General features: G+C 30.8%; 4 protein-coding genes across 4 annotated transcripts; 2 read left to right on the top strand and 2 right to left on the bottom strand.

The window, feature by feature from the left end:
- Window positions 1-1669: 1669 nt before the first annotated feature.
- On the bottom strand, window positions 1670-3722 carry LOC105802467 (aquaporin NIP2-1). The gene is made up of 5 exons (XM_012634122.2): window positions 3566-3722; window positions 3254-3478; window positions 2316-2510; window positions 2174-2235; window positions 1670-2071 (listed from the first exon to the last, which is right to left on the bottom strand). Exons 1-5 carry the CDS (start codon window positions 3659-3661, stop codon window positions 1843-1845), a joined length of 807 nt encoding a protein of 268 aa, XP_012489576.1. The 5' UTR covers window positions 3662-3722; the 3' UTR covers window positions 1670-1842.
- A 9446-nt stretch (window positions 3723-13168) lies between these two features.
- Window positions 13169-15003, top strand: LOC105802468 (amino acid transporter AVT1I). Its single transcript, XM_012634124.2, has 3 exons — window positions 13169-13440; window positions 13678-14285; window positions 14377-15003. The coding sequence occupies exons 1-3, from the start codon at window positions 13269-13271 to the stop codon at window positions 14890-14892; spliced, it is 1296 nt and encodes a 431-aa protein (XP_012489578.1). The 5' UTR covers window positions 13169-13268; the 3' UTR covers window positions 14893-15003.
- Window positions 15004-15144: 141 nt separating this feature from the next.
- Window positions 15145-16115, top strand: LOC105802470 (protein DMP9). Its single transcript, XM_012634127.2, has one exon. It carries the CDS (start codon window positions 15294-15296, stop codon window positions 15948-15950), a length of 657 nt encoding a protein of 218 aa, XP_012489581.1. The 5' UTR covers window positions 15145-15293; the 3' UTR covers window positions 15951-16115.
- Window positions 16116-16356: 241 nt separating this feature from the next.
- On the bottom strand, window positions 16357-20269 carry LOC105802469 (defective in cullin neddylation protein AAR3). Its single transcript, XM_012634125.2, has 9 exons — window positions 19900-20269; window positions 19282-19414; window positions 18798-18849; window positions 18558-18633; window positions 18344-18426; window positions 17692-17788; window positions 17564-17609; window positions 16942-17030; window positions 16357-16841 (listed from the first exon to the last, which is right to left on the bottom strand). The coding sequence occupies exons 1-9, from the start codon at window positions 19955-19957 to the stop codon at window positions 16549-16551; spliced, it is 927 nt and encodes a 308-aa protein (XP_012489579.1). The 5' UTR covers window positions 19958-20269; the 3' UTR covers window positions 16357-16548.
- Between the last annotated feature and the right edge of the window lie 1474 nt (window positions 20270-21743).

The following is a 21743-nucleotide window of genomic DNA, read 5'->3' as shown; positions in this document are numbered from 1 at the left end:
TTGGGTAATCAATTAGGTGATTTACCCTATATATATATATTATATTAGTAACTGTTTTATATATTTAAATTATCATAACTATTTCTGAATATTATCATATATACATGTTAAATACAAAATTCTATTTATGTTAATAATAATTGTCTATTTTAATTATAGCTGGTTATTTTTATATAATTTTAATTAATAATTTAATTGTATTAGTTTCGATTATACACGTCGATGTTACTTCTATAATATGTGGAAGTTTTCTTATTTATTTATTTTGGTAGTCTACTAGTCTTAATTTTGGTATTTATTTTCTTTCACAAATGGTAATTCAATTATTTTTATATGTCAATATTTTTATTAGTCCAACTATTATTCAAATGATTAAATTTATTTTAAAAAAGTTTAACCTATAAATTGATATTTAAATTATGTATTTTTTATTTTAATATTTTAATATTTTTTATCATAAGTGGTATTCAAAATATATATTTTTAAAATTGGCACTTTATAAGTTTAAACATTAGTTAAACTGTTAAATTTATGTTAAAAATAATTAATTAAAAATCGTCATTGGTCAAAATTTTTATTTATTTTCTCTTTACATATCTCTTTACTTGATTACTGTTATAACTTTTTTGAAATTTTAAAATTTTAAAAATTAATTAATTGTTGGTATTATAATTATGTAGTAATTGCGTGTATATTATGTTAATAAGGTTAGCAAATATTTAATTTTTCTATTTTAAAATAATTTGATAAATAATATAAATTTAAAGACTAACAAAATTAAAAATTAAATGGATGGATAAAATATTTTTTGGTAAAATTGGAAAGTAAAAAAAGCTTTTTAACATATGGAGATAGCTTTATTAGTATGGATGAACAGCTTTACTAAAGACGAAACCATCAACACTATTTCCATTGAAGGCGTAAGACAACTGTTCCCCATTTGTGGACGGAAGTTGCAAAGAAAACACCCAAAATACAGGTCAACAGACCTGAGAATTATACAACCCTTAGTGGTAGCACCCAATCCAACATAACTTGGACCATAACCCAGCCTGCACATATCTCCAATCATTTATAACCCTATCTTGTGAGTTAGGTCTTCATGAGCCCACGGCCCGTTTTATAATTAAATTTAAACAATCTCTAGTAATTTCGTTTCCTGTTACTCTGGTATTAAATATAGTTGGATTATATTTACTTTTTTGATATAATATTTAGAATTATTCATAATTTTTTCTCAACTCATAAATGGAAGGATAACGTGCTCCTGCATTGACAATAATATCTATGCCAATCGAACTAACACTGTAATATAATATTGACGTGTAAAATAGGCAACTTTGATGAGCTTACACATGCATTCTATAGGGAGATGACATTAAGTTTGCTGACATGGTATACATGTGGATTACCACGTAGATAACACACAAATATATAGTAATTCTTTTTATTTTAAAATTATGAAAAATCATTTTAATATAACTTTTTAATAGTTTTAACTATCTTAATTTTTACAATATTTAAATTTTAATTAAATGTTGACATATGGTCTACGTGCCAATCTACGTGTATGCAATGTCAGTAAAGTTAAAAACCGTTAACTTTTCTATTCATTTTGAGATAAATTGACAAAATATTACAAGTTCAATAGTAAAAAGAAGCGAAAAAATAAATGAAAGACTAAAATTATTATTATTTTACATTATTCATATGATAACAAATTTACAAAGTTTATATATGATCTAAGTTTGAGGGTAAAATGAAAAAAAGGGTAGTGAGGAATATTATTGGCTCTTGAGGATGAATGGATATGAATCAATACTGAATACACTCAAGTTTGCCTTATACCTCTCCATCTTGGTTATTCATTCGCCGAAGTTTGAAGGAGGAGGAACGTGGAGAGATTGCATGGTGAGGCTTGTCTGTCATCCGGATGAGATTGTAAGACCACGCCCCCATCAATGTCCCCGTTACTGGTCCTACCACGTACACCCATATTCCCTTGTACTCACCACTGGCTATTGCTGGCCCTATGCTCCTTGCTGGGTTCATTGATCCACCTGATATTGGTCTGTATTCCTACAGTGCTACTTGTTAGTATATAAACATCATATCAAGAATCAATCGATTTGAATTGAGTTAATTTCTAAGTTTGCAATATAATTAATATTACCCAGCCAAGATTGAAGTTATGCAAACAGCAGACCCAACAGCTATGCCTGCTAGCTCTCCTATCTGTCATTTATGGAATACATGTTTACATATGAAGACTGCAAAAACTATTTGAAGAAATTTTTTTAATGATTTGAGCTTACAGCTTTAGTATCAGTGGCCACAGCTGAGGTGATAAACATCATTGAAAAGGTAACAACTATTTCCATGATTAGAGCTTGCAAATCTGAGCCTGATGGTGATGTGGTGCCGGCATGTTTTATTGGATGCAATAATACACGGAGTGTGAATGATGCAGAGATTGCTCCTGTTAGTTGAGCTGCACCATAAAATGGGACCTGCAACCATTTTATACGTATCCATTTCATTTCTTTTTCAAATTAATTAAATCAATTTGAACATAATTAATAATGCATGTGCCAAACTATATAAACATTAATTCATAATATAATATGATATTAAGAAAAAAAAGAATGAAACAATGATTAAAGCTTTTGTTAAACACCCGTTTAGCATGGGTTTAAACTGTGTTACTCCTGTCCCTCACCCCTAATATTGTATAAAAAATATAATTTTAATTAGAGTATTGAATTAATAAAGTAACTGAATTAGAATAAATTTAAAGAATAAAAGATTAACATAAATTCAAGTAATTCCATTTCCATATTAATACGTAACAATAATATCGTTAGTTGGAAATTAAATTCTTAATGCAAATGGAAATAAATAAATGTTGGAAAAATATATATTTTATTTGACCATAAATTATTGCAGCATTTATCCATGTTATGTACCAATTGTGGCTAGAAGTGAAGGTTGAACTCAAAACCCCCAAAGTTGCACAAATGGTCCAAAATAATGAACCCTGGGCTCGACCCCACATAACTATCAGCCATGTGCCCATGTAACCACCTTTCTCAAATTACTCAGAAACCCCATCAACAAACAAACAAAATCAATATCGATGTATCAGATTCTTTACCTTTCAATTCATTTTCTATGTTCATAGTTTCCTAAGCAATAAACATGGCGATCTTCAGGGACTAAAACGGAAGAAATTAAAAAGAAAAGAAGAGAAAACCTGTTTCCATGGAAAATGTCTGACAGCTGCAAAAGCGAGGGTAACAGCAGGGTTCATATGTGCACCAGAAACATGACCAACTGCATAGATCATTACAGTCACAATAAGTCCACCTGCAACTGAAGCTCCTAACCTTGAGATTTTGTGTTCATCAACCGAACAAATGGCAGCTGATCCACATGTGACAAAAACCAGCAAGTAGGTTGCTATCGTCTCTGCAAACACCTACATGTTGCAGATAATGTTTTTGTTTATCACAAAACAATGTTTTATTTAAAACATGTTGCGTACAGCCTGTTTTGTTGCTTATACCTTTCTTGGAAAATCAGGAGGGTAGTGTTGTTGAAATGATGGCTGTTTCGGAGGTGTGGGATTTTGATCCATTGGGGAAACCTCAGTTGTAGCCATTGTTGAACGACTGAAAGAAAGAAAGAAAGAAGCTCAGAAGTTGAAAGACAGAAACCAACTTAATTGCTCAAAGCTCTTTTATAATGTTTTCGGCCTACCCGGTACCCATGACATTTGGATATGTTACTAATTTGAATAATAAATAATAATTTCTTTTATGATGTATGAATGATTAAGTCAATATATGTCAATCATAATTGGGTTTCGAATAGGACCCAAGAGAAACGCTTGTGGATACTCATTGATCCATTGCCTGCATTTGGGCCTACTATATCATTGACTATTGAATATTTGAAAGCAATTCTTTCAATAAAAATAAATAAAGGGTAGGCTTATTCAAAGATAGTGTGCTTAGAATATTAAGTTGAACATAAATTTAATATGCATTGGAACTTTAATGTTTATTAGAAGTAGAGTTTTATACAATGTATACTTCTTATGACTATAAATATGGACTTTGGAGAAGCATTATAAACATCCCATTCATCAATAAAAATCTATAGCTTTCTTTTGCTCTCCTATTTCTTGATCTTTTACTTTCTTCGTTATTTATTTCGTAACCTGTTATCAGCACGATACTCGATTTTTTTCACTATTTTTCTTATCCCACCCATATACCCGATCTTTTTCTTTTCACTGTTCTATAAACACCCTGTAAATTTTTCTAAATAATTTTGAAATGAAAAAAAAAAACCTCCCTCTTCAGTCGAATCCAGGTGACATGTCATCCATGTGACAATCTGCGTGTATGCAATATTAGGAAAGTTAAAAAATGTTAACTTTTTCATTCATTCTTGAGTGATTTGACCCAAGATACAAGTTTAAGAACGTAAAATTAAATGGAGGGCTAAAATGACCTTTTTTTGTAAAGTTGAAACTTGAAGGGCTAAATAAGTCATTATGCCTTTTACTATTAATAAATGTTATTATGAAAATAAAGTTATTTTAGCGCTTGTAATAGTGCTCGTGATAATAGCTAGGATGACGACGATGATGTTAACGGTCCTCAGGTATATTTTACTATGATTTATTTTATTATAGCATGTTTATCATAATTGGAGACTAATCATGAAAAACACATGACCAAATAGATTTTGAATTGAAATTCATGTATGTTTGCTATAGTGGTCATGAAAAAAAATAGGTCAGGTTTTTATATTTGAGATGTGAACTTTATCCATGGAAATGTTTAATTGTAAAATATCTACTTGAATTGAAGAATAATTAAAATTATATATAACCAAGAAGATATGATAATTTTATGATTGGATGCACTTGAAGTTGTAAGGTCTCTATTTAAAGCTCATATGATCAAATGCACTTGAAGTTGCACAACTTTAAAACTATGAGCATAACTCTACAATGTTCAGGATAAGTTCTCAATTAATATTATGTGAGAATATTGTTAGAGATTTTTATTTTAACTTCTCATGCTTCAAATATGTTCTGTAGTAACAATATCATGAAAAATTAATGTCACATTTAGTTGTGATTGAACAAAATAACGAGCTATTAATGTTATCAATGTGGTATGAAAGGTCATTGGTTGTATACTTGTTGTACGCCTAAACATTTGGTTAAACTCTATCAAGTTTCTATCAAACAGAAGCGAGACAATGTGAAAATGAATAATAAGAATGATGTTGAATTAGATTTGGCATACCATATTGATGATCATGACGAACCTAAATTGTAAAGGGATATTAATGTTGTCTTTATGAAGCTATCATTTTAAATGTTAGCACGTCAATTTTTAGGATTTCTATAATCTATATCGAGGAACCTGTTGATGCAATTTATTTGCTATTCATTACTAAACTTAAGTATATGATTTTATTTTGATATTTATATGTAATCTTAATGGTCATATTCCTTAGGATTGTATGTATTTTGTTAAAGATGAAATTTCTAAATGTATGAATTGCATCCTTTTAGTGAATTGTGACACCCATTAGTTGATTCTTGGATATCTTTTTAGTAATAATTACTTTCGGCCACTAGCAGTGGAACATAGAGATAAATAAGAGTTCCCAATATAACCTTTTAAAGAAGAGAGACAATTTATGAAAAGTTGTTGATTTTGTACCTGTCATACATATGAATATCTTATTATTCAATTAGTATTCCTTAAATGGAAGGAAATATGTCCTGTAGACAATACAACAGTGTATACTATCCTTAGGGATAAAAAGAAGAAGCTTTTTATTGTTTGGTAATGAAACAAACCAATCTTTGGTGGTGTATAATTAATTTAAGGCTCTAGAAGAGCTAATATATTGTACCTTTTGTTTAATGTGGCGATGAAACATATTATTCTTTCATAAGTATAGATTTAATTCAAAGATCTAGAAGAGTTAATACATTGTTATTTGAAGGAACAAAGTGATAATTAACACATTATGTTCTAGTCAATCTCAAATAAACTATATTTTAAAAGGATATATGTTGTAACATATATCATATTGAGGCTATGGATGATAAGAGTACGTGGAAGAAAGATATCTTAATAATCCTAGTGACACAAACACATGTTCAAATTCAAATTTAGATGATGATGATGAACTTGGTCAATGGCCAACAAATGATGATAAGGAATAATAGAGTATATGTTAAATGTTAAAAGGAAATTAGATAAAATTACATATGATATTTATTTTTATTCTTATTTTATTAGTAATCGTATTATCAACTACTTTCTTGGACTAACATATTACATGTGATGATTTGATTTTAATTTTTGTTTTTCATTTATATATTCTTATATCATACTGATAATTTTATAATAATAATTATTTTTAAAATATAAATTATGTAATTGTGCAATTACAATTTTGTACCACCAAACATGACATATAAGATTTTGTTGTAATTACACCATGTGTAATACCAAAATTATAGTCTTTAAGAAATGATAAGTGTTTAAAAGGTGAATTAATTATCGGGACGAAATGTATGAATAATGAAATTTAGTAAGAATTAAATTGCAAATTTTTGAAAGCTAAAGGACTATAAGTGAAAATTTACCATTTTTGAAAAGGGCGAAATTTGAAGAAAATTTCTTATGAATGTGAAATGGAGTTGTAAAATCGAGATGGGAGCTAAATTTAATAAAGTAGAAAAGTATAGAGATTAAAGTGCAATTTTCCTATTTTATGGAGGAGGAACCTAAATGCAAAATTTCCATTTTTAATTGATATTTAGGGACATAATGATGGGATTAAAATCCCATAGCTAATGAGGTGGAAAGCTATGGAAATTAAGGTTGAAAAGTGTTGAGATTTGATTGAAAATTGAAAATAAAAGGATGAAATCGAAATAAAAAGAAAAGTATAGAATTTCCTACACTATTTGGGAAGTGAAATGGCAGCAAGCATCAACTAAAGAAAAAAATAAATAAAAGGGAAAGAAAAGGAAAAGAGAGAAAAATTTTCCCATGGATTTTTCTTGATTTTTTCTCTAAAACCATAGCCTAATTTCATGTCCTAGAATTCTATTGAAATATTTTTATATTGAAGACTGCTTCTATGAAGAAGAAAGTGAATGAAAAGCATAGGAAAGTGAAGAGAAATGTTGGATTCAAATGAAGAAATAGGTAAGTAATTAACTGAATTCAAGTTTGTTTATTTTAATTTGATATTTGAGTATTTGTATTTTAATATGATATAGTTATGGTTATTGAATAAGTATTTGAAATTTGTAGTGAATATGTAATTAAATATATGCTAGTAATGTAATAAATAATAAAGTGCTAATTTAGTGATTAATAAATTTCATAGAACTATGGATTAAATTATAGAGTGAAAAATTATTATTTTTTGTCATTAATTGATAAGTGAATAGATGTAGTAGCATAGTGAAATTGTTGTAGAGAGGACCAACTCGAATAGAGCGTAAATTTTGGTATGTGAATAAATATTATAAAAAGGGTTTAAATAAAATGTTAAGTGATAGTAAATGAAGTGAAAAGTGATATTGAAGTGTTATATTAGTGAATAGTGAATTTTCATGAATCTAAGGATTAAATTATAAAATGTTCAAAACATAATATGTGAGCTAAAATAGTGAGATAAAATATTTAAATGAAGTGTTATGTAAAAGTAAAGTGCTTAATGAAAGTAAGTTGAAATCAAAAGTGTAAAGTATTGTGAATATGTGATATGTTTGTGCTATGTGAATTTATGGAATGAAAGTATAGTGTATGTGTTTATATGATTCAAAGGATTGTGCAACGTGACAATTGTGTGTGATAGCAAGCTAATTTTATGTATTTAATGTACCTACTTTTTGTCAATTTTTTAATAGAATGCTACTAAGCTTGTGATTTATTACTTAAATTTTATCAGGAATGCAATTGGAGTGTCAAAATTCAAAAACAAGCAAAATCGGGCTAAATTGGAACAAAAAGCAAGTTGTGGGGCAGAATTAAAAATTACAAAATTATTTTTGGGCTGATAAAAAATATTAGACTTTTGACTTTGACAAATTCTATATTTAGAAAATATGATATCATGGTGAGTTGTTAAGCATGATTCTAAGAGTAAATAATGTAAAATTAGTTCTTTGAGATGCGCATATAAAGGCTTATGAATGTGGCATGATAACACACACTTGAATTTAAAAAGACAATTAGCATATTCTTGAGTCAAGCATTCTGCCATTCCTTTCCACTTTTTATACTTTGGTGCAATTGACTTTTTAGTCCTTTCCCTTATTCACCTATTATTTTTCTTTAAAATCCACTCTTATAATCCAATCAAGTATGATTACTTTCATGCTCAACTAATCTCCGTTTAGCTTTAGATCGGTTATCACTTCAATCGAGAATCGTGAGAAATGAACTCGTGCGAAAACCTTACAACACGATATTCATTATCTCTCCGAAATATGGGATAGTTACAATTGTCCTTTAAAATTAATTCAATTTCAACTCAAAAAGCGCATATTGGATTGGAGTTATTTGGTGTACAATTGGAAAAACGAGTCCGTCACCTACCACATTTAGATTCTCGCAGACAAATTGGCGTGTCTAGGTGGGAAAATGACAATTGGATTTTGTTAAGGGAGATAGTGATCGGATTTAAATTACCCACATCACTCAACAATCTCCAAGGACAAGTTTTGATATATAAATTTTGGACTTTAGAATGGCATGTACTTAAGTTTAAATATGGTCTATGTATGTGAGTACTAGTGGGAACTAGATCTGTATCTTTAAATAAAATGATGAATTTGAATTTATATTATTACATTGCTCTTAGAAATTAATCCAATGTAATAAATATTATTATAATAACATTTTGTCAGTTCTATATTTTAATATAATTTTTTAAATAAAAAATTTAAAAATATTTAAAATAAACAAATATATATATATAAGTATCAAACTGAAAATATAATTACTTACTCCTATTTTTATGATTTAATTAATAATAAATTTTATACAAATAATTGAATGTTACCTGATATAGTGTATATTAATATAAAAGTTGGTGGAGCATACTCGCAACGGAAATCTGAGTGCCTCGTAAACATTAGTATATAATAGAGTAAATTATTAAAATAGTCACTTTTGTTTGTTTCAATTTATATTTTAATAACGTATGTTTAAAATGTTATGTTATTATTTTGTTATGAAATGATCATTCTGTTGTTAAAATCTATTATCTCCCAAACAACAGTTCGACGTGATAGTTAAAATAAGTTTTAAATGTCAACATGGATATCTAGTTGATGAGAAAAGTTAATTTCTTTTAATGGAAATAGAATACAAAATTTTACCCTAAAATCTAATTTTCTCTAGTTTAAAAAGAAGCAACTGTTGGGATTTTTTGCTATCATCAGAAAAGAGAAGAGAAGAAGAAGAAAAAGAAGAAGAAGAAGAAGAAATGGACGTACCAACCTCTACACCTGCGTACTATTGTGGCTGCCCACGATACACAAATAAACAAAGATGAATCATGTTCTTTTTGTCTATCACATATAAAGAAAAACATGAAAATATGAACCCCATTTTTACAAAAAAAACCCATAATATTTGAACTCAAAACCCAGGTAAAGAACAAAAAAACCCACTACTTATTGTAATCCATGCCTAGACCCTCTATTGAATTGATCCTTTATTCTTCCATTTTAAATAAAAAATCCAACCGATTGATGGAACACTCAATTTGATTTCTACTGTTTCGATTCAACAAAGATGACTATGAAAATAGATGGTTTTTTAGTCAAAATGGAAACGAAAACTAAAAGAAAAATGAGATTAAGGATTGATCTAATGCATTGGTTTTGATTATTCCGGGAAACCAAATTAACATTTTCCTTTAATTAATTTAGAAATTCTAATTAATTAAATTTATTTAATTAAAAATCAATTATTTTACTTGGTTGGACATCCATGTTGGCATTTAAAATCCATTTTACCTGTCACGTCAAATTGTTGTTTGGGAGGTAAAAGATCTTAACGGCAGAGTGACCATTTCGTAACAAAATGATAATGTAAATGACTAAAACGTAATATTTTAACTATGAACGACTAAAATGTAAGTTGAGGCAAATAAAAGTGATTATTTTTATAATTTACCCTATTAAATATTAGATGGGAAGTCAGATCTGGTTTTGATTAATTAATGAGTCGATTATCTCTCCAAAATTATATAGATTCTCATTTTCTGACACTTCAATATATATAACATCTGCATTTATTTCTTGGTGAACGTGGCAAATTAAGATTTTCAACTGTGTTGGAGACCCCAATAATCTCTTCTAAAAAAAGAAATTAATTTCAGTTTAGATAGTATATTTTAGATCTATTTCAAAAAAATAAAAATAAAAGTAATGTATTATTAATAATTTTATGATTTTTCAAAAATAATGGTAATTTAAAATTATATAATTTAAAAAATTATGAATTTTAAGAATTTTTAGAATTATGATTAAGAAAAAATTTAAATTTTAAAATGATACTTTAACTATTATTATATTTATTTCTTATTTATATATTTTAATATTTATATTTTAAAAAATATATTAAAAAAGAAAGGAAAAACTAACACGAGTGGGAAGTGCAAGGGAAAAGAAAAGAGAAAATTTTTATTTTAGTTTTTGGAGTGTGCATGAAAACCCTAAATCGACGTGTCCGTTGTCAAATTGATAGAATAAATAAATCATTGTCACCCCCAAATTGTATTTACGAGTTCTTTTGTCTCCATTGCTCTTAATTAATATTTAAATCTGAATTCTCCAATAAGTCTTAATTTAATATTTCTATTTAGTAATAAAATAAAATTTATTATTGAGTCAACTTTCTCAACCTTTATTGACTTAAGTTACGACTTTTGATATTTTCCTCAATGAACAAATAATTCATCTAATTATTAATGAATCTCTATTGATGCTCTATTTGTTTTTATGAGATGCTTCATGGACCTTTCATATTGAAATCTTAGCCATCATGCTTATTTGGGATCCACATGCATTATTTTAGTAATTAATTTTTTCTATATTATTTTCGAAAAAAGTTTTATTTTTAATTATATATAAAAACTTGGATATCGAGTATATAAATTGTATTAAAGAGTGAAGTGACATGAAACTTTGATGTTTAAGGGTGTTTATTATCTCAAATATGATTTGGGTTTGAGTTGCGCTAGTTATATTGGTCGATTAAATTGAAATAATGTAGCAATTTTAATGGTTTTTAGGTTATTTTCTCTCTACGTAGAGTTGTAGTGCTATACAGATGGCGTTAACGAAGCCAACCCTTTCAAAATTTATCCCCATGCCACTAGCTGTTCAAAATGAAAGACAAAACTAACGAGTCATGGCAGGGTGAAAGAAAAAAGTACATGACTTTTTAAAAATTAAAAATATAAAAGATTAATAAAATACTAAAATCTCAACAGACAAAACATCAAATATTTTACCACTTCACCTATAAATTTATTTTCTTTTTCGGATGGAACTGTCTTCTCAAATCGGGGTCTAGTTTTTTACTTTAAAAACAAATTCAGGGTGTAAACAAAAACATGGGGTGAGTCACGCGTACATCCAAGTTGATCGGATGTCCACAGTTCCATTTCCATTTCCATTAAAGACCACATGTGAGTGAAAGGGACATTCCCCTGGCTGGGTGGAAGGTTGAAATTATTGCAGAAGATGTGTTGAAAGAGTGGTGCCACTCTCATTCTCATACCACAAAATAACAAATCACAAACTGCCTCTTTTTCTTCCCAAATTCATCAGTAGCATAACCAAATTTGAACACATTCTTTACCTCAAAAATTCATCCCCCCCTCTGCCTAATTTTCTTCTCACTCTGTTATCCCCTAATTTAGTGGAGGTGAGGCAAGTGGGGACAATACCAGGATAAGATCCAGCAATACCAAACGCCACCAACAATTAATATTACAATTTTGACGCAAAAGCAAAAAACAATAAACAGGTTAAGATTTATTAGATTATGAAACATTAACTAAAAACCAATTTTGATGGAACTAAATTATGTAAAAGAAAATATAATTTACTAAAAATTTATATAAGAATATCTTCAAATGATGAAAACCATGCTTTTTCTTGTCAATCTTCGGGATATATTGAAAATGAGAAAGATACTCTATACACAGCCTATTTTGCTTTATAAAATGATGATTTTAATAATTGACATTTAATCGACTGGTGAGGTCAAATAAATCATGGATTTAAACAATAATATAAATATGATACAAATTATTAATTTATTAAAATTATAAAAAATATAACATAATTTAAAATCTATCAAATTTTAGAGTTCTTTTAGTGACATTAAAAACCTCGTAGATTTATCAACAGAATTTTAATTTAGTTATTGTCGGTATATAAAAATACGAGTTTAAACATCTTGAACATATTTATTTTTATATTTAAGAATTGAGGATAAATTCGAGCAGTTTTAAATTTTGTATTTTAAAATAAAATTATGGAAAATACTTACAATAAATAATGATGATGGTAGTAAGAATAATTAAAATCGTGGAGGGATGAAGTAGTCTTACGTGTCTCATCATGTGAGGGGCCGCGGTAAAGGACACTAGGAGGTAGACAAATTTGACACACGTGTTCCATATTGTATGTAATTTATATTTTAATGATCCATTTTATAAAATTTCTGTTTAAACAATAATTATATTTGAAGTTAAAAAAAAAACATTTATGGCAGTAAAAAGATAAGGATGAACGACAAATAACTGTAGCGTGGTGTTGAATTTAAACTCACACATGTTTTCTTGGATATTTTAATATAGTCACGTTTTACTATATTAAAAACAAAGTCACAAAACATTGGACGGTGTGTATTACAAGTTCACCATAATATGTTGTTTGTCCGATTATAATTTTTAACCTTTGTTATTATCAATATTTATTACAACAAAAACAAAGTAATGCTCAACTTAATGAGTAGACGCCGATTTTTTCAAAAAGCAAAAAGGATAAAAAAGAAGATTAAAACCCTATTTACATTATTTAAAAGGAGAAGTGTCAATCAAGCAGCCGTACTTTATTATTGTTCTTTTACTTGTTTCAAGCAGTAGCATTGAGCTTTATCTCTGTTTCTTCACTCAAGAAGGCGGCGATGACACATGAGGAAGTATCCTTGACGGTACCTCTTCTTGAGGATGATCATAAGGATGTGTTAGGAAGCAAAATAGAGGAATTAGACCCAAATTCTGCTCATCACACCGACACCAGTGCCAGCACTGTCAATGTTTTCAGAACCTGTTTCAATGGACTTAATGCTCTTTCAGGTTCACTTTACTTCCTTCCCCTGCTCCTGTTTCCCACTACCCTTTCTTATTTATTTATCTGCTTAATGGTTAGGGATTCCACCCATCTATCTGATTTAAGGAACAACCATAGTACTATAGCAGTTGGCAACAAGTGTTTGATACTTTTTTTTTCTTTTTTTTTTCTTTGAACATTTTCATTTGGTTTATTTATTTATATCTCAAGAACCCTTTGTTGTTGTTTTCAACTATATGCAGGAGTAGGGATATTATCAATTCCATATGCACTGGCATCAGGGGGATGGCTGAGCTTGGTTCTTCTTTTCGCCATTGCCACTGCTGCATTCTACGCAGGCTTGTTAATTCAAAGATGTATGGATGCAGATCCAACAATCAGAACTTATCCAGACATGGGGGAGCGAGCATTTGGGAACAAAGGGAGAGTGATGGCATCAGTTGTTATGTATATCGAGCTCTACTTGGTGGCGACTGGATTTTTGATTCTTGAAGGAGATAACTTGCAGAATTTGTTACCCGATGTGGAGTTTGAAGTTGCAGGAGTAACAGTGGGAGGCCAAAAAGGGTTTATTATAATTGTAGCTCTCATAATATTGCCTACTGTTTGGTTGGATAACTTGAGCCTTCTTTCTTATGTCTCAGCAAGTGGGGTTTTGGCTTCTGCAGTCATCTTGGGTTCAGTCATCTGGACGGGTGCATTTGAAGGTATTGGGTTTCAACACAAGGGAACACTCATAAACTGGGGTGGAATCCCCACTGCTGTCAGCTTATATGCCTTCTGTTATTGCTCTCATCCAGTCTTCCCTACCCTTTACACTTCAATGAAAAAAAGGCATCAATTCTCTAATGTGAGTATCATCATCCTCAGCCTCACATTTCCAAATTTGTTTTTCCAATAAACAGGGTTCTGATGTAAGGAACTTGTCTGTTTTTTTTTAGGTCCTGGTTGTATGCTTTGTCTTGTGTACCATCTGTTACACATCAATGGCGATTTTCGGCTACTTAATGTTTGGGTCAGATGTTCAATCACAGATAACTTTGAACCTTCCAACAGACAAGCTCAGCGCAAGAGTTGCAATATACACCACCTTGGTCAATCCCATATCCAAATACGCATTGATGGTTACACCAATTGTGAATGCCACTAAAGCCTGGATTCGATATCCCTGCGACAAGCGAGTCGTCAACCTCTTTGTGGGCACCACCCTGGTGATCAGCACGCTTTTGGTGGCTCTGGCAGTTCCATTTTTCGGTTCCCTCATGTCACTAGTTGGAGCATTTTTAAGTATCACAGCTTCAGTCATGCTACCATGCGTCTTCTACTTGAAGATATCAGGAACTTACCAGAGATTCAACGGCGAATTATTTGCTGTAAGCCTAATCATTTTGATGAGTGTTGCGGTGGCTATATTTGGTACTTACACATCTGTATTAGACATGATAGGCAAATTATAAACACCAATGCATTGGTGAGTTTTGTCTTATTTTGTTACAATATAACAAATTCTAGTGTAATTTTAGAGGGTTCCTTACCAAATTCAGATCAAGCTTTCCTTTTTATCATAATTGTGAAATCTGTTATTTTTCTACTCCTTCCGCCACTATTGTTAGTTGTAGGTATACACTAACTTATTGTTTGAAGGGAACTGTTAACTGGCCCACGGTAGTGGCACCCCTTAGGCGAGTTTTTTTAACCTGGACCGCGGCCTATAATGCAAAATTGGATTTCTTTCACAGTGCCACCAAGAATGGCTCAATTCATATCAACGGTTAGTAACTACCTTCTATTGATTTAAATATCCCCCCAAACCTTTATTTCTTTACAATCAAGCAGTTATTGTAATCTGAAAAACAAAATGGAGCAAACCCACCATGGAATTGGCATCAAAGTTTACACTACTGCAACACCACCCCCAGAGGAGGACCCTACACCACTCTCTTCCCTCCCTCGACTGCCACCAGAACCCGGCCGCAAACGGAAAGTGGTAGCCAAAGGAGTTCAAAAAACCATTTCCAAAACTTCTATGCTTGTCAACTTCCTACCAACAGGCACCCTTTTAACTTTCGAAATGGTTCTTCCTTCTGTTTATCGCCATGGTGACTGTTCCCATGTTACCACCATCATGATATACTCCCTCTTATGCCTTTGCGCACTCTCTTGCTTCTTCTTCCATTTCACCGATAGTTTCCGAGGCCCCGATGGGACTGTTTACTACGGTTTCGTCACCCCCAACGGACTTGCTCTTTTCAAACCTGGTCTTGAAGTCGAATCCCCGAAAGATGACAAGTACAAGGTTGGACTTACTGATTTCGTTCATGCTGTGATGTCGGTGTTGGTGTTTGTGGCCATTGCTTTCTCGGATCATAGAGTTACCAACTGTGTTTTCCCAGGACATGAGAAGGAAATGGACCAAGTTATGGAGGGTTTTCCGCTTATGGTGGGGATTATTTGCAGTGGCTTGTTTCTTGTGTTTCCAAAGACTAGATTCGGCGTTGGTTGCATGGCTGCTTGAAATTAGCCTCATGGTTGTCCATTTAGCGTCTTAGTATAGAAAAATGCTTAATTTGATATGAAATTTTAGGAATAAATTTCTTCAACAATTCATGGCTTCTGCCTGCAGAAGATTGTACCATTGTTGCTTAATATCTATATTTTTTTCTTTTGTGGTTTCATAGAAGTGTGTTTGGATTTATGCAAATTTGAATATGAAAAGATAACTTCCCAAGAATCTTTTGACAAATCCACGCAGATCCAAGCTCCATACATCTGAATCCGAGTAACAAAAATACATACATTCAGTTCAATGCTGTTTTCCAGACTTTACTCTTCAGTCTCAACCTTCAGCAAAAAGAAACTGAAGAGAAATAGCAAATCATATATATTTCTTTTAGTTGCAACAGATCAAAAGGACAGGGATATTGCATCAGACATCACAAACGTTCATAGATAAAAATAGGAGATTAACCCACAAAATCGTCCAAAAAATACGAGTTGCAGAGATATGAATATATCTAAATCATAGGCTTGCAAAGGATACATTTTTCTATAATTGTAACTCGGAGGGTGCGAGCTCTATCTATGTAATAGAGAATTGAAGTCTTCTTTATCGATCAAACTGCAAAATACGAGTAACTCGATAAGAGCCCTGCAAAACCCTTTGATAGGCAACCTTCAATTGCACATGGAGACTTCGAACAACACACAGGACTACTGTGTTTAGCAACTTCCATGCAATCATCAGATGCATCAGGGGTAACCAATCTGTGTGCAATCAACCTACTTCTCTTAGAATTCAATGAGCAATTCAGGTCTGGTGTGTCCGACAAGTGCGAATCCGAGGACTCCATTTCGTAATCATGACATTCGAGCAATTTCCTCTTCATCCCAGGAAATACTCTTAATCCTGCCACGTGATATTATTATAATAAAATCAGTTATCTATTGCAATCCGCATAAGCAGCTAACTTACATAAATGTAATGTGACAACTAATATACAACATACCAGGCAAAGTGTCCTCATATGCACACAACTGGGGCTCCGAATCAACACAGCAACAGAAAACATTTGAATCTTTGTTGGATCCTGAAATTCTGCAATGGGGTAGAAAGATAAGGGGTTTGAGGCATCTAGGTATAGTGTGCATAAAATAGCATTATTTTATTAGAAAATTTCGGAAGATCGGGATAGTGAATAACCAAATGATACAAGGTATGATTACCAGTAAATAAAACAAATGAATGAGAGTGAGTGAGTGATCACATAAGAGTTAGTAAAATACAAAAATTAAAATATTATAAGTAGAAGGATGATATGACAAAACACTAAAACCTACATTGCTCGGAGTAAAGAGAGAGTGCTAGATATAAAGTATGTGTGTAATATGGGTATGCTCAATTATTTTTAAATGTTTTTCTTTGGGGTATATTTGAAGAACTGTACCCATGTCCAAATATGTCCAACACAAATGCTGTATAAGGATACTTAAAGGAAAAATGAAGAGTTCGAGTAACATAAACTAAAACAATCACAATAAGAACTTGAAATTGTAGCCCAAAATTAACTGTGTAATAAAAAGATGGCCATCAAATTTTCCTTATGATCATGTAAGGTATAGAAAGCGAACCTGTACATGTGCTCAACAAAGTCATCAATCAGAACAGGCCAAGCACCTGCAAAATAACCAAACAACTAAGGTTCAAGTGGCACAAATACATAAGAAGACGAAAGGATAGATTTATGGAAACTTAATACCTTCAGGATCATACCCTTCCAGATTTTCATGTACACACCTACTGAATGCTAAAACTTGCTGCCATGTATCCTCTGAAATATTGTGACGCTGATATTCCTGAAAGGAAATCAAAGACATCCATTGCCTCAATCAAGAGATTGGTGGTAGTCATTAGCAGGTATACTTTCAACCCATGGTATGAGTGTCGAATACGGATACGTGACTAACACGAGTATGTTCAATTTTTTTTTTCAAGTTTTTCCATATATTTGGAGTGCCATATCTCCATACCCATGTCAAAATATGTGCCGGATATCAGACATGAGTACTTCAACCAAAATGAAAAATTGGAGCAATATAGCTTTCAGCTTGAACTAATACGCAATAACAGAACAAGTGTATGGCCCGAGAGACACTATCAACCATTTTCACATGCTTGGCATGCACTAACAATAGAAACTGGAGAAGCAGACAAGTCACTCCCTATATGATAAAACAAATGTTGGACCTATCATGGTAATAATAAATCATTTATAACCAATATCAAGATTCTAATGACATTTTTGTCCAAAAGTTAAAGTGGTCTACAATGGGACAGCAACCAGTAGTTTCGCAAGATGTCTCCAAGACAAGCATAAAGTGTTAGTCTCTTGGTATTAGTCATGTTCATACCTCAACAAAGTTGCACCATTTGTCAAGTAGTCGAAATCTGCCAGCCAACACTAATCTCCATGCAGCAACCGCCCTGCTTATAGCTATTGATCACACCAAAAGAAAGAGAATTAAATACGACACCAAAGAAATTTCTTGTAATTTACACTTAGCTAACTTCGATGTTATTCCAAGGATAAATCAGTACAAGCATTTGCATTTAACGATAACTTACTAATATTCTTTTGACCATTTTCTCGGCACATGAAGAAAACAAAATCATAGAAGCATGAGAATTCAGAAAAGTCCACCTACAGGAAACAACAGCAAGCCCAAATTTTAGTATGGAAAACATGATACCAGAAAATAAAACCAGTGTACCGACAATGAAGACCTTCAAAGATACTCGATACTGAAGTCTAAAATTACTAGTTAAATCAGTCCCTCAAAGAAATTCAATGAAAAGGAATCTCACCGTCAAGTCTAGTTGTAACATGAGCTTGTGAAGTTCATCAAAGATGGCAGTCCTGTCAAGGGAAACATAACCAATAAGCAATCACTAGTGTATAACCAATTATACGATCAAATAACCAATAAACAAGATTGGCTATAGAATCTTGTTCAGAGGTTTGATAATGTCTTGGGGAATAATATATTTCTTTTTCACTCATCGCATAATCATAAATGACACAGTAACAATCTATACACATGTAGGATTTATATCATGGTCAAGGAGGCAATAAGCAAATCAGAATCAAGCTAGAATCTTCAAAATTCAAGCTTAAGATGGGATTGGCAGATCCGAAAACTGCGAAGAATGGTAATTAGTTCACATGGCATCCCGTAAATATGATTCTTTGATTTCAAGACTCATCAACCAATTGTCTAATCTTCCTGAGGGAAAGCCAAACTCCATATACTTCTATCTACAGATTATAGACATGTTCACTACCCATTACCTTGTGTGCATCCTTGACTCCACCATCTTTAAGAGCTGATTCAATCTGTCCCTCGAGTACTTAGCTCTTTGTGATTCCTCATCTTGTCGGTAACCTTCTTCGCAGCAAACATAAGTATCTCCTCTTCTAAGTTCTGCAAGACAGCTTAAAAGTTAACTAAATAACATCAACAGCCCTCTGAAAAATTGTTTTTTAAGTAACATCTCGATCACAGCACAGAAACTTCTGAGAAGTTGAAATTCTAAAACTTCAAGCATATCAGTAAAAGACCAAAAACTTTAAACATTTTAACTAACTCTTTGACCAAATCAAATTACATTTCTTGCATTAAATTTTGGGGGTAACTTAATTAGATTAATTTTTCTATAATTAAACTTCAGATGGACCAAAAATTGAATTAAAAAAAAAAAAACTTCAATTCTTTCCTACCAAAATTATCAGACAATAAAAGTAACCCAAATAAACCCTTATCCAATTTCCAATCTATTTTCACCCAAAGATTCACATGTAGAAGAGCCAACCTTCCCATAATAAATCAACGGAAACAATTATTTTATCTCTAACCAAATTGAAAGAATAAAGAAGTAAAATTTTATAACAAATTGAAAGAAAAAATACCACAAAATTGCCGGTAAATTTCGAAGATATCAAAGCGCTTCGGACCCAAAGAGTCCATCGGATTCTCAGCTGTTTCCGGAGCTCGGACGAGTTGGGGTATTTATTTGGGAGGGTGAATTTCAAAGGAAACACACAGAAGTAATAAAAATTGGAACTTGGTCTTGACGGTGTCGTTTAAAAGTTGTAGTCTCCTCTCTTCCTCTGTATTTTACAAAAATCAGGTTTCCTTTGGATTTTGTTTTCAGGAAGAGAAAGAAAGGAAACGAAAACGAAAATACTGGTTTTTCGGTGAAATTAACAGGAGGAATGAACCGGATCCCTTCCGGTTCAGGTGAACCGGGTGCTGGTAATGCTTGTGACGCAGCGATATCCTGTATCTTTAGCCCCTTTTATTACCGATATCCTGTTTTTTATTTTCACTCGACCCATCTGAAAAATAGAAAGATTTAAATAAAAATATAAGTTTGAAAAATAAGTTTAGTAAAAAAGATAAAGACTGTTGAGAAAACAAGTTAAGTCTCGAGCAAAGTTTTTTAATCTAAACTTGACATAGCCTAAATATGTGAGAAATTCTTTTTTTTTTATTTTCTTATCTTTTTACTACTTAATCTTATCTAGGGATATTTACTAAAATATTATAACAAAAATAAAAAATTATCAAAATGTTATAACTTTTTTTTATTTACCAAAATATTATAAAAAAAATTTATTTACCAAAATATACCCAAAAAAACAAAAAACAAAAAAAAAATCTGACACAGCCTGATCAGGCCAATCACATTGGAGGCACCAAGGGTGCCAATGAGATTGGCGGCATCAATGGTGCCAATGTGATTGGCGACACCAATGGTGCTAAAGAACTAAAATGTAACTTTTTGCAGTTTTAAGGACCTGACATGCAAATTTACCATTTTGAATTTTGAAAGTAAATTGCTGCTGCTGTGCGCACTAAAATTAAAATGTGGCTAATTGTCTTCTAAGCCCTCCTTATTTATTATTTTCTTTTTATTCCCCATCAACTCACTTTTTTATTTAATAAACAAGCCCTCAACCTATTTTTTTAGTTAAATAAGCTCTTAATCTATGATTTTTACTCATAAAAGCCTTTATTTTATTATTAAAGTAAATATATTTTACCTAAAGTAAAACTATTTAAAAAGTATAAACTAATTAGCATTTTATGTATTATTTTGGTAATTTGATGAGAATAGTTTATTTAAAATTTACTAAATTTGACGAGAATAGTTTATAATTATAATTTATTTTTCTATTTGGGTTACATTTATGGGTGATCAGTTTTATTATTACTCGGTTTTCAATAAGGCATATGCCCGGTATTCTATTAAATTTTTACTTAAATCTAATATTAGTTAAGTGATAATTAAGATACTTAGAATTCTAATTAAGTAATAACTCTATTTTAATTTAATAAACTATTCTCATTTAATAACTCTATTTTAATTTAAAATATTTAATAAACTATTTCATTTAATAACTCTATTTTAATTTAAAATTATTTTTAAATTAAAATAGAGTTATTAAATGAGAATAGTTTATTAAATTAAAATAGAGTTATTAAATGTAGAGTTATTAAATGAGAATAGTTTATTAAATGTAGAGTTATTAAATGAGAATAGTTTATTAAATTAAAATAGAGTTATTACTTAATTAGAATTCTCTCATTTAATAACTCTATTTTAATTTTTAAAAATTAAATTAAAAAGTTTACTTAATTTTATTAAATTAAAATAGAGTTATTACTTAATTAGAATTCTAAGTATCTTAATTATCACTTAACTAATATTAGATTTAATTAAAAATTAATAGAATACTGTGCATGCCTT

This window comes from Gossypium raimondii, chromosome 11 (assembly GCF_025698545.1).
Source record: "Gossypium raimondii isolate GPD5lz chromosome 11, ASM2569854v1, whole genome shotgun sequence".
NCBI lineage: Eukaryota > Viridiplantae > Streptophyta > Magnoliopsida > Malvales > Malvaceae > Gossypium > Gossypium raimondii.
Note: the sequence above shows the minus strand (reverse complement) of the source record. Positions and strands in the feature narration are given on the sequence as shown.